This window comes from Littorina saxatilis, linkage group LG17 (assembly GCF_037325665.1).
Source record: "Littorina saxatilis isolate snail1 linkage group LG17, US_GU_Lsax_2.0, whole genome shotgun sequence".
Lineage (NCBI taxonomy): Eukaryota > Metazoa > Mollusca > Gastropoda > Littorinimorpha > Littorinidae > Littorina > Littorina saxatilis.
The window spans coordinates 51030498-51043545 of NC_090261.1; the positions used below are offsets into that span (position 1 = coordinate 51030498).

The window sequence follows — 13048 nt, forward strand, 5'->3', positions numbered from 1 at the left end:
CGTTATGGGTTATAGAAACACAAAAATACCCAGCATGCTTCCCCTCGAAAGTGGTGCATGGCTTGTATTTTCATGTTTCTATAACCCATAACGAGAAATATGATGAGAATCAATATGTGTAAAACACAGATCTCCAGTTCTGTGTTTCTGTGGATGATCATGAGAACCTCTACAGCTTGTTGTGGCGAGTCCTTCCTGGGCTTTCTTCTGATGCAATCACTAATAGCTGCACATGAGTGATTGTGGGAGTTTCAGCCCATGATCAAAAAAGAAGAAGAAGAATATGTCTCGTTAAAAATCATATTTACAACAATGTGTGTGCAGGAGATGACGCAGAAGTTGCTGTCAGCAGAGGAGGATCAGCAGAAGGTGGACTCGGAGCGGCAAGGGCTGCACCAGGCCCTGGAGATGGTCAAGGAGAATGCTGAGCGACAGGTCAGAGAGCTGGAGCAGGAGAACGTCCAGCTGGCCGGCACCATAGAGGTAGGCGCCATTACACTGTTGTCCATTATAATTTATTACTGAATAATTTATTTATGTTTCTTTTTGTGAGGCACTTAGAACTGTTTTAGGATTTGCGCCATATGAATATCATCATCATCATCATTATTTAATTAATAGTCTCTTGGCCATCAGGGAGTATATATTTTCTCTTGGAGTAGATGGATATATTTGTCAGCAAAGTCAGAAGGAAGTGTGAATAACAGCTGTGATTTCAAGACTTTTACACCGGAACCTGTAATGTGAGACCTCCAAATAGAGGATATACCTTATATAAATTCTTGGTCTGTTTAACAAAAGCATAGACGCCTTGACCAAAGTATCTGCATAGAACACATGTAATTCATTTGTGCTTGGTTCCAAAGGCATGTTCTTATCATGCATGCCATTATTTAGATGGTAATCCACAATGCAGGAATGCAAAATCACTCGGACAAAACATAACTGTCTTCACACATTTCAGTGTTCCTTTGACACTTTGATGACAGATTCTGATTACCTGGAAAAGGCAAGTGGAGCTGCTGGGTTAAAAATGTTTGAAGAAACAGTTTCTGAAGCATAATGTATCAATGCGTTAAATGATAAAAACTTTCCTTTTTTTGCCCAGGTGTTGAGGGAACGTAACGAGAAAACGAATGACGCCAGGATGAAGGAACTGGAGCGAGAAAACAAGCGGATGACAGAAACCATCAACGCCAAAAACACGCAGATGTCAAAGATGGAGTTTGAAACCCGTCAGGTCCAGCGGTCCTATTCCAAGCTCAAGGAAAACGTGGATAGGCTTTCAGAACTGGAGACAGAGAACGGCACCCTGGAGAAGGAGAACAGCGATCTCCACCAGAAGGTGGCCACACTGCAGCACGCGTGTGAAAAACTGGAGCGTGTGGAGCAGGAGTTTTCGGACATCGAGGTGGAGAATCGCAAGCTGCACAAGACGGTGGAAGTGTTGCAGACTGCCGTCAAGCGTAAAGAAGAACTAGAACAGGAGCACATCAGTCTCACCGTCGGGAAACAGAAACTGGAACGGACGTTGGAAAACCTCAAGGGTTCTCCGGCAAAAGTGGCGGAGCTGGAGAGCGAGAAAGACCTCCTCAACAAGGAAATCCAACAGGTGCGGAAGCTTCTGGAGTCCCAGAAAGCCAGCAAGGCCAAGCAGGAGCAGCTGGAGTTCGACCTCCTTGACCTTGACAATGAGAAGCAGCGGGTGCAGAAGACGCTAGAGGTCACGACAAAGCGTCTCCAGCAGCTGGAGAAGGATAACGGTGACATTGAGGTGGAGAACGAACAGCTGCAGAAAGAGATCGAAGCCCTCAAGATGTCCTCCAAGAAACTGGAAGGCAGAGAGATGGAATCCAAGGTATGTGTAACTCTTTGGTCTTCTTCTTCTTCCTTCATGGGCTGAAACTCCCACGTTCACTCATGTTTTTGCACAAGTGGATTTTTATGTGTATGAGCATTTTTATTCCGCCATTCAGGCAGCCATACGCCGCTTTCGGGGGAACCTGTGTCCTCTTTGGTTATTTCAATGGTTCGTTGGTTTATTTGGGATGTAATGGTCATTGGGCAAAACGGGCAAAAGTTAGCACCATTGTGAGGTTTTCCTGCTTTGGAATATACTGAACTTTTGTCCCTGTTTAGGCACAGTGCTAGTTGGCCTAGTGGTAAGGCGTCCGCCCCATGATCGGGAGGTCGTGGGTTCGAACCCCGGCCGGGTCATACCTAAGACTTTAAAATTGGCAATCTAGTGGCTGCTCCGCCTGGCGTCTGGCATTATGGGGTTAGTGCTAGGACTGGTTGGTCCGGTGTCAGAATAATGTGACTGGGTGAGACATGAAGCCTGTGCTGCGACTTCTGTCTTGTGTGTGGCGCACGTTATATGTCAAAGCAGCACCGCCCTGATATGGCCCTTCGTGGTCGGCTGGGCGTTAAGCAAAAAAACAAAAAAATAGGCACAGTGCCGAATTAACCCCATGGAAGTGACGTCCCTTACAGAAAGAAGAACAAACATTTGAGATTTACTCAGTGGGACGGTGATGGTTATTATTGTTTATCGTCTCTTCAGCAGTTAATGTTATTCAAGACCGCAGTGGGACGGTGAACCTCACACAGGCTAAATCAGTTCATTGCCCCCTGTTTGATTGAGAAAGAAGCAATTTTTATTGGTTTCTATTGTAAAATATCTTGACCATGCTTACAGGAGCTGGAAGAAGAGCTGGACAAAGCCCACAAGGAGAAGCAGACCCTGGAGAAAGAAAACCGCAAACTGCGGCAGACTCTGGACGTGAAAGAGACGTCCCTGGACGACCTCAACACCAAGCTGCGAGCGCTGGAGCACGACCACAAGGCGCTGAAGCGTAACGTGGAACAGATGCGTGCGACTGCCAGCAGAGTGAAGGAACTGGAGAAGGAGAACAAGGATCTGTTCATGGAGATGAACTCTGACAGGAAAACAGTGGCCACTCTGAGAGAAGTAAGCCATAGGGGAGTTTATTTGTTGTGATACAGTGGTGGGTGTGATGTGAGATCCCTCCGATGAAAGGACACCTCCCTTCCAAGAACTCGTTCTGTTGTCCCTGTGTATTGACTTGACTTATACTTCTGGAATCATGGGGGAGTATAAGGGCTGCTCTGTTGTCCTCTTTTCTGTTATCTATACCAAAGTATACCTGTCATGATAGGCCACCTGTCTTGTAGGGACACTTTGAGCTAGTCCCAGTGTTGTTGCCAGCCTAAGAAGACAATAGGTCATTTGGACCTCCCTAAAAAAAAAACAATAGGTCCAAATGTCCTGGTTTTAAAAAAACAATATGTCCAAATTACCATGCCGTAGTATTATATTGATGAACTTTCCGCTGTTTGCGCCGTTTTCGGTAAATAGGTACACCAGCTGGATCGGGTATTTCCGTAAACGCAGCCTCGAGTGTCAACGACGACAAAGACGGACTCGGCACCGAGTGCATTTTTACTCGTAGCGAACATGAGCATTTCGATCGGGGTTTGTTTTCCGACTTTGCAACTCCCATTCCATTCATTGCAGACCTTGTCCGCCTTGTACGAACATGTATCGGTCAGTTGACCACCAAAACGTAAACACTATCGGACAAGGCTAGGTCCAATGCGTCAAATCAGAACGGAATGCGTCAGAGACCGAAGACCGAGGCCTGGCAACAACACTGAGTCCCAAGGGTGTTCTTTCATCGCAGGTAGCATTGTATTAGATCAGGTGTGTTATTTTATGCTTATAACATTGTTGTTGCAATTATGTTGATGTTGTTGAGCATGCCTGTGCTTAACACAGGCGGTGCAAGCCACTCGGTAGAGAGAAGAGGACTCTGTCTTCCAAATGGGAAGATTACTTAGATGACTGTTTTCAGTCATCCTGCCATAAAGGGCAGCCATATTCCGTCTTTAGAGCTTTGGAAGTATTCTGCATTTTGACTTATTGAGAAAGCGTGTTACTGAACTGACTGTGGGAGTTCATCTTGCAGGAGTATTTTGCTGATTCAAGTCAAAGAGAAGGCTGTTTACTTAGCAGTCCCTAGGGGTTTTGGGTCCTTAAGACAGTTGTATATCATAGGAGTCCACATCAAAGGAGTGTTTCCTTTGGTGTTTAGCCTTTGCAATCAATGTGAAAGCGTGTTACTGAGCTGACTGTAGGAGTACATCGCGCTGATTCAAGTCAAAGAGAAGGCTGTTTACTTAGCAGTCCCTTAGCAGTCCCAAGGGGTTTTGGGTCCTTAAGACAGTTGTATATCATAGGAGTCCACATCAAAGGAGTGTTTCCTTTGGTGTTCAGCCTTTGAGATGATTGTGAAAGCGTGTTACTGAGCTGACTGTAGGAGTACATCGTGCAGGAGCTGGTGAAGGAGAAGATCCACAGCCAGGAGCTGCACAACCAGCTGGAGAAGCTGCACCAGGAACTGGAACACATCGGCATCAACCGCCACAAACTGGCCATGGCTGAACAGTCGCAGGATGAAAAGTGAGTACAGTGTTGTAAATACTGTATAGAGTACAGTCTTGTCCGAACACATCGGCATCAACCTCCACAAACTGGCCATGGCTGAACAGTCGCAGGATGAAAAGTGAGTACAGTGTTGTAAATACTGTATAGAGTACAGTCTTGTGAGTATGGAACACATCGGCATCAACCTCCACAAACTGGCCATGGCTGAACAGTCGCAGGATGAAAAGGGAGTACAGTGTTGTAAATACTGTATAGAGTACAGTCTTGTGAGTATGGAACACATCGGCATCAACCTCCACAAACTGGCCATGGCTGAACAGTCGCAGGATGAAAAGGGAGTACAGTGTTGTAAATACTGTATAGAGTACAGTCTTGTGAGTATGGAACACATCGGCATCAACCTCCACAAACTGGCCATGGCTGAACAGTCGCAGGATGAAAAGTGAGTACAGTGTTGTAAGTATGGAAGGATGATCTTATGTAATATAAAAGCCTGTGATGGTTCAGATGATAGTATACCCAGGATGGAAATTATCCTTAAAAGTAACTTTCAAAGTAAGTTTTTCCTTTATTGCCAACATTGAAAGATGTTTGAAAGATTTTATTCTGAAAGTTGATTTTCCTCAAGGTTCATGGGTCATTTGTGATATATGTTAGCAACTAGCTAGAAGGAGAAGCTCGGGTATCATGTTTGGTGGCAGTTTGAAACAGTATTTCATATTTCTTATTTCTATGTCTCCTTGGTGATTGTTGCAGTCGTCTGAAGCAGTTGGAGAGCTTGATGCAGGAGACGCTGAAAAAGAACAGTGAAATCAAGGATGAGAAAATCCAGGCCCTGGAAACAAGGTAACATGTTTCTCTACCTAAGGGAAAATAAGATTAATCGCTTTTTCACAGTAGTTTGCAACAATTCCATCTACTTGTCCATCTCCATGTTTTGCATAAAAGAAAGTTGTCAACGTTTCATCCTTTATGCTGTAGCTGGTGAGGATAGTAATGTTTACAGAGAGCAAAGTAGACTTAAGTGACAAACTTTGTCTGTAAAGTGACTGGTAGGTGTGTACAATGAAACAATATTCTGCACACTTTGGTCTAAGTCTGGAAAGGAAGCAGCTATAATGCAATAAAGAAGACAGAAGATTCAGTCATCACTATGCCACACCCTTCTTTAAATGTGTGTGCATGTGCATTATGGGAAGCTGGGTCACAGCAGCAAAGTAAAAGCTTTGTAGATTATTCAGTAAGCTGAAGTGAAATAAATACAAAAAGGATACTGCTGGTGATGCTATTGTCTTCTTCTTATGAAATCTAAGAAACAAAGGGAGGTAAACGTTCTTAGACAACATAATTATGAGCAACAAGAGTAAGTGAGAGTTATGCGGAAGCAACTTCCTGGTACCTGAGAGAATAAAAAGCGTTGAAATGAACAAGAAAATGTTGGTTATAATTGGTCTTTTCGTGCTTTTTTAGACTGGAAGAATCCAAGAACCGCAACCTGAAACTGCAAGAAGAGTTGCGCCAGTCGAGGCGGGAGAGCGAGACGGTCAAACAGCGGTACGAAGAGGAAGTAGCCGGTCACACCCAGAGTCAGGCCAGTCAGGAGAAAGCCGGCAGACTGAGAGAAAGGTAAGTACGATGCTGCACATCTGATTTTCTTTCTCTTCTACTTTCACTTTTTTCATTTTATCATAACTTTATTGTCCCATCGCTGGGAAAGTTGGGTCGCTTCCTCCCAGTGGAAAGCTAACAGCAACAGAGTGTATACCCAGGTGTATGCGTGTTTAGGTGTAATCAGCCACCTGCACTTATGGCAGAATGACCGAGGTATTTTATTTACCACTGTGGTGACACGGGGGTCAGACATGGATACTGTCTCTGAGTCTGCGCATAAAGTTGACCCATGTCCGCCCTGGCCTGGATTCGAACTCGTGACCCTAGGATCACAAGTCAAGTGCTCTACCTCCTGAGCTACCTGGCCCCCCGCGTCTGACCTAGTATAATCCTGAATATAATGATTTGATGATAAATGTAAACTAACTTAGTATTTGGAAATATATTTGATTATTAAAATCAATAAATATTATGTTATTTATCATCATGTATAGCTTTGTATCAAATGTATTTCAAATTATTAGTCTAATAATTTATCATTTCTAATTTATTTCATTCAGCTCTATATGTGAGCCAGCCCAGAAGACAAAACTCATGTTCTCACTTCCTCTTTCTGTTGTATATGACAGGGTGCATCGCACAGAGGTTCACCATCTACAGTCCAGTCCTGCGGCCAACACCACAAAAGAAATTCTAGATATGAAAGATCATCTGGTGCAGCTGGAAAGAACGGTAAATTGCTTGCACATTGTATTTTATCACTATATCAATTATCATTGGCCCAGATTTGTCTAGACTTGATGTGAATGTCTATTGTTCCATTTATGTACTTTCAGTTTGGCGTTGTTGAGGTTTAGAGGGTGGGGGGGGAGGTAAAGCATGTTTTGTTTGGAATCAGTGATACAAATCCTACCTCCAACAGACGCCACGAACAGCAAAGCAATTGAAGCAGACATCACTTTCGTACCTTCATGTTGTATCAGAGAGATTTTTTTGTTATACCTATGTTGAGGTTTTCATAGGGTGAAAGAGGTAACAAAACTTAAGATGAAACGTTACAATGTTCTTGCTATATTTTATAATGCTACCGTGCTAGCAGACAATTTTTTGGTTGAAACTTCGCAATGTTTTTGCTATATATATACAAAAATGCCATCCTACTAGCAGACAATTTTTGATGGAAACTTCACAATGTTTTTGCTGTATCCCAGAATATGCCACCCTGCTAGCAGACAATTTTTGCTTGAAAGTTCATGATGTGTTTTGACTGTATCCCAGAATGCCACCCTGCTAGCAGACAACACGAACCTTCAGGGCAACGTGGCGGGTGTGACGGATCAGTGTGACAAGTTGGAGAGACAGGCCGGCAATATGCAGTCACAGCTCTCACAGCTACAGGGACAGAACACATCGCTACAGACCTATAACGCTCAGCTACAGGTCAGTGCTTGGTTATACGTTCACATACTTTTTGCCATGAAGTTCACTTTTTGTATTACTTAAAAGGGAGAAGAAGAAACTGAAAAGACCTAATGCTGTGTCAGTGTATTCTCTGCCAGAATTTTTTTTTTTTTTTTCTAATGCAATCTGAATAGCCTGAGGGCTGAAACCTGGGCTGTTGCACTATTTTCTTGACTGACATTTTGGCTGGAGAGATATCAGGCCTGATTCAAAACAAAGAGTCCTGCCTTGTTGGTAAGTTACATTGCAGTCGAGGAATAGTGTTGGCGAAAAAAGAATACCTCATACATAGTGAGAGCGCTGATTCATTGTTACAGCTTGATTGGTTGCAGATTTCCTCAATGCTACTTTTCACTAAGAAACCGTTTGCTCTCTGAAAAAACCAAGTCAGTACTGTACTTTTAATCTTAGCCAAATCAGAATGAAAAGCCAGTGACTGTAACACATTTCCCCAGAAACACCCAAAATGTCACGTCATTTTTAGGTGGAGAACACGACACTAAAGTCCAAGTGTGAGTCCCTAGTAGGGGAAAAGTCGGACCTCCAGACTCAGTTAGCAAACCTGGAGGCGGAACATGACGTGCTGATCCAGCGCCAGGAGGAGCTGACAGGCCGACACAAAACCCTGCTGCATGACCACGAGACGCTGCAAGACCTGCACAAGCAGCTGGCGCTGGAGTACGAGGCGCTCATCTCGGAGCACGGCTCCCTCAAGTCCATCCACAAGTCTCTGAAGAACGAGCTGAAGGATGTACAGGAACAGCTTGATGCATTCCTGCAGGTGAGAGACATGATGTCATGCTACTCATGTGTACGATATTCCTGATTTCAATAGACGGTGTTCAAAAATCACTTTGTATGGGTTGTGAAAAAAGAGTGAATATTCTTGGAAACATTGATGCACGCTTTCCCACATGACATTTGAAGCCAGTCACTATTGAGGGGTGTGTCTCCACATCTGGACCATTTTTGCTGGTTACTATCTGAATTTTTCAATGAAAGAAAGGTGCACAACAGCTAGGATTGCTTCAGTTTTTTACCAAACCAGCAACCGTTGTTAGTAAGTGTTTTTTTATGCTGAAGTACATCGCAAAAGTATTTTTCCAGGGTCGGAATGACATCAGCAAGATCCGAGAAGTCCTGGAGAAGGAACGTCAGCAGTTTGAATTAGAGCGCCGGGCGCTAGGCAACCTGCAGATGGACTACAACCGACTGCGCGATGACCACGACCGTATGCGTAATGCCTACGACCGGCTGAGCAAGGATTATTCAGAGGCGTTGTCGAGCCACAAGGGTCTGAAGAGCGAGCTGAACGCCATGCAGCTCAAAGCCACAGAGCAGATGGGAGAGCTAGCCGAGTGCAAGGAACAGCTCACCACTGCTGTCAACGAGGTGCAGAAAGCCGAGAACAGGCTGGAGGTGAGACCATTTTCTTATTTAAAAGGATTTGAAAGGGGGGTGTGGGGTGTGGGCAGGGGGTTTACAGGGAGAGTGTGATTGACTTGGATCTGGCTGAGTCACCACAGCTGCTTCACGATTTGCAAAAAGGTGAGAACAAGTTGGAGGGGAGGAGTTGTGATTTTTCGGCAAAGTAAATCTAGGGGGAAGTGGAATTGAAGAGCAAGCTGACCGCCATGCAGCTGAAATCCACAGAGCAAATGGGAGAGCTTAGCGAGGGCAGGAACATCTCACCACTGCAATGAACGAGGTGCAGAGAAAGCTGAGAACAGGCTGGAGGTTAGAAGATAGACTTCATTGTTAAAGGGATATATTGTCTTCCTGTAGAAGCGCACCTAGTCTGCCAAGAAGCTTGCACTATGGGTGTAAGTGTGCCTGACGGGCATCTAATTTTGCTGTACACAAGTCTAACAGTGCTTTTCCTCACGTCTGGTCATGTTTGTTGTGTTACAGACGATGTACACAGTGAACGAGCGCCTGGAGAGCGAGAACCAGACGTTACTGCTGCAGATCCAGCAGCTGCTGAACCAGAACCACGATCTGCTGACCAATGCCTTGAACAGCAAGGATCATTACGCTGAGGAGGAAAAAGCGTACTTGTAAGTTGGCCAAAGTTCACTTCTTGGACAGACATTTCACATGCATATGGTGTTACCTCCGATGAGAGGAAACCTCACAATAATGTGGACTGGGTGGCCGAGTGGTAATGCACTTGCGCTCGGAAGCGAGAGGTTGCGAGTTCGACCCTGGGTCAGGGCGTTAGCAATTTTCTCCCCCCTTTCCTAACCTAGGTGGTGGGTTCAAGTGCTAGTCTTTCGGATGAGACAAAAAACCGAGGTCCCTTCGTGTATACTACATTGGGGTGTGCACGTTAAAGATCCCACGATTGACAAAAGGGGTCTTTCCTGGCAAAATAGTATAGGCATAGATAAAAATGTCCACCAAAATACCCGTGTGACTTGGAATAATAGGCTGTGAAAAGTAGGATATGCGCCGAAATGGCTGCGATCTGCTGGCCGATGTGAATGCGTGATGCATTGTGTAAAAAAAATTCCATCTCACACGGCATAAATAAATCCCTGCGCCTTGAATATGTGCGCGATATCAATTGCATAAAAAAAATATTTAAAAAAAATATAAATAAATCCCTGCACTTAGAACTGTACCCACGGAATACGCGCGATATCAGCCTCATATTGATTGATTGATTGATTGATTGATAAAGGACACCTTCTTTTATCCCTTTATCTATTACAGTTGAACCCCCTTTTTAAAGACCTTTCAAAATCTGAGACGTACAGGTCTTAGAAAGGAGGGAGTCTTAAAATGGGGGTATATTTACAGATGTTATGAACAGACAAGAGGCAAAGCCTTCAAGGCTCACGTAAGAAATCGACAAACAGTAACACAACCTCAATCACTCCGTCACACATACACACACACAGTAAGCATAAGTGACACGGTGCAAGAGTGTGAGACACTAGATCTAGATCTGTCTGTCTGTAGCCTACTTACGGGGACACGACTGCCTGAGATGGCCAGATCGACACTGCGCTTTCAACAGCGCTTCCTCGCGCAGACACTGGAAACACGCTGTGCAGATTAACCTGTAGGAAATCTCCTTTGGTATCTTCTTTATCTATTTTTCTGGAGCTACGAAACCGAACAATGTGAAATCATGAGTCGTCTTCTCCGAATCGGCGAACTGCAGCTCGGTGATAACTGTATCTATACCACAATCCTTCACGCGATCTGACCTAACCTTGACCCCTGACCTGGTCTACATACCACACACGACACAAACCAGTCAGCTGTTTTTACCCCCCCAAAACCCCCCACCACCCGTTTTCTTTGGATACACACTTTAACTACATACGTGCCGACGAAATGTTGATCATTGCTTCAATACTTTGAAGCTGTTGCTTGAATAATAAAATTAGTATTTCGTTGTTCAGTTAAATGTTAAAGTTTCTACCACAGACATATACTGTTCAAAAAAAGAAACGCATAGTTGCTACTTGCCAAATTTGTTTGTGAAAATCCAATATTTAGATTATTTGTTTGAAATTTGGTATGGACACAGTTGAATGCACACACAGTTCATTTGCATCTTCAAATCAATCAGTCAATCAATACGATTGGGTGCCGAGGCTGTCAAGTCAGTAGGGGGTGTGACTGCCTTGAGCAGCAACAACTGCCCGGCACCTTCTGGGCATGGACTGGATCAGATGCCGGATATCTTGCTGTGGGATGGTGTCCCACTCCTCCTGAAGTGCCTGCAATAGATCGCGGTGATTTGCCGGCGCTTCTTCTCGCCTGCGCACACGTCTGTCCAATTCATCCCAGAGGTGTTCTATCGGGTTCATGTCTGGCGACATGGATGGCCAGGGAAGCACCTGGACATGGTGGTCGGTGAGGAACTGGGTGGTGAGTCGTGCTGTGTGCGGGCGAGCGTTGTCCTGCTGAAATATGGCATCCTGGTCAGCCAGAAGAGGAAGGGCGTGTGGGCGCAGAATTTCCTCCACGTATCGCTGGGCAGTTATGCGCCCTTGGACGTGCACCAGGGTGCTCCTTCCAGCGGTATTGATCGCCCCCCACACCATGACACCTCCACCACCATGAACGGGTGCCTCATCCACACAGTTGGGCGCGTAACGTTCGTTTACTCTCCGGTAGACCCTCCTCCGACCATCATGTCGCTGGAGCAGGAAGTAGGACTCGTCGCTGAACCACACGTGTCTCCAGTGATTCCGGACGGTCCAGCGAAGGTGCTGGTTGCCCCACTGCACTCGGTTCTGGCGATGGCGGCGGGTGAGGACAGCTCCTCTGTGAGGTCTGCGAGCTCTCAAACCAACTTCATGCAGGCGGTTCCGCACGGTCTGGTCCGATAATCGGTGTGGCCTGGGGAGAGCCTGGACAGAAGATGAGGCCGACAGGAAACGATTCCGGAGGTGGCGGAGCCGTATGAAGCGGTCGTGAGCAGCAGTTGTCGCCCTTGGTCTTCCCGCTCGTGGCAAGTCAGCAACGGAGCCAGTGGCTTGAAACCTGACCCACAGTCTACTGATGGTGCTCTGGGACACGTGGAAGTGCCTGGCGATTGCACTTTGACTTTGGCCTGCTTGTAAACGACCCAATGCAATTTGGCGGTCTTCTCTGCTCAATCGGGCCATCTTTCGTCGCTGAATTGTCGTCTGATTTCTTTGTGGCGAACAATCCGCTTTTATGGGTTTTGGAAGACATGGTGAGAGCTCAATATTCCCCGAGTTTCACGAGATTACACTGAAGCATGACGAGTGGTCATGCCAAATGAGCAATTTTGACATTGTAGCCACTGATAACGCATGCGTCACGTGCAGAGCTCACTTGTGGCAATGGACGAAAGGTCGACGACCAGATAAACATTTTCTGCAGTTTGGTGGATATCCTTGTAGCCATATAACTAAATTAACCAAATATTACAAGCTATGCGTTTCTTTTTTTGAACAGTATACATACATACGCACGCACGCATGCATGCACGCACACACAGACAGACAAAAGTTAGCATCGCATAGGCTACACTTACGTGAGCCAAAAATCTAATAAATGAAGTTCTTAAAAAGGGGGGTCTTCTTCTTCTTCTTCTTCGTTCATGGGCTTAGACTTCCACGTACACTCGTGTTTTTGCACGAGTGGAATTTTACGTGCATGACCGTTTTTACCCCGACATTTAGGCAGCCATACGCCGTTTTCGGAGGAAGCATGCTGGGTATTTTCGTGTTTCTATAACCCACCGAACTCTGACATGGATTACAGGATCTTTTCCGTGCGCACTTGGTCTTGTGCTTGCGTGTACACACGAAGGGGGATAAGCCCCTAGCAGGTCTGCACATAAGTTGACCTGGGAGATCGGAAAAATCTCCACACTTAACCCACCAGGCGGCCGCGGCCGGGATTCGAACCCTCAACCTTCCGATTAAGGGGTTACTTGTGTGTTCAAATCGCTCGTCAGAAACATTACACATTTTGTGCACAGGTTCCTCTAAGCAATATGGACACATCTGTGCAAAG

The 13048-nt window shown here is 45.5% G+C and overlaps 1 protein-coding gene across 3 annotated transcripts in view; it reads left to right on the forward strand.

The window, feature by feature from the left end:
• Window positions 1–13048, forward strand: part of LOC138953806 (girdin-like) — a 124588-nt gene that overhangs the window by 91168 nt on the left and 20372 nt on the right. For all 3 annotated transcript variants that reach the window (XM_070325737.1, XM_070325738.1, XM_070325740.1), the window contains exons 14-24: window positions 325–483; window positions 1109–1858; window positions 2699–2971; window positions 4356–4483; window positions 5225–5314; window positions 5939–6094; window positions 6709–6811; window positions 7358–7519; window positions 8025–8321; window positions 8648–8959; window positions 9452–9597. In XM_070325737.1, the coding sequence (XP_070181838.1) occupies window positions 325–483; window positions 1109–1858; window positions 2699–2971; window positions 4356–4483; window positions 5225–5314; window positions 5939–6094; window positions 6709–6811; window positions 7358–7519; window positions 8025–8321; window positions 8648–8959; window positions 9452–9597 (2576 nt within the window). The remainder of the gene's footprint in view (window positions 1–324; window positions 484–1108; window positions 1859–2698; window positions 2972–4355; window positions 4484–5224; window positions 5315–5938; window positions 6095–6708; window positions 6812–7357; window positions 7520–8024; window positions 8322–8647; window positions 8960–9451; window positions 9598–13048) is intronic.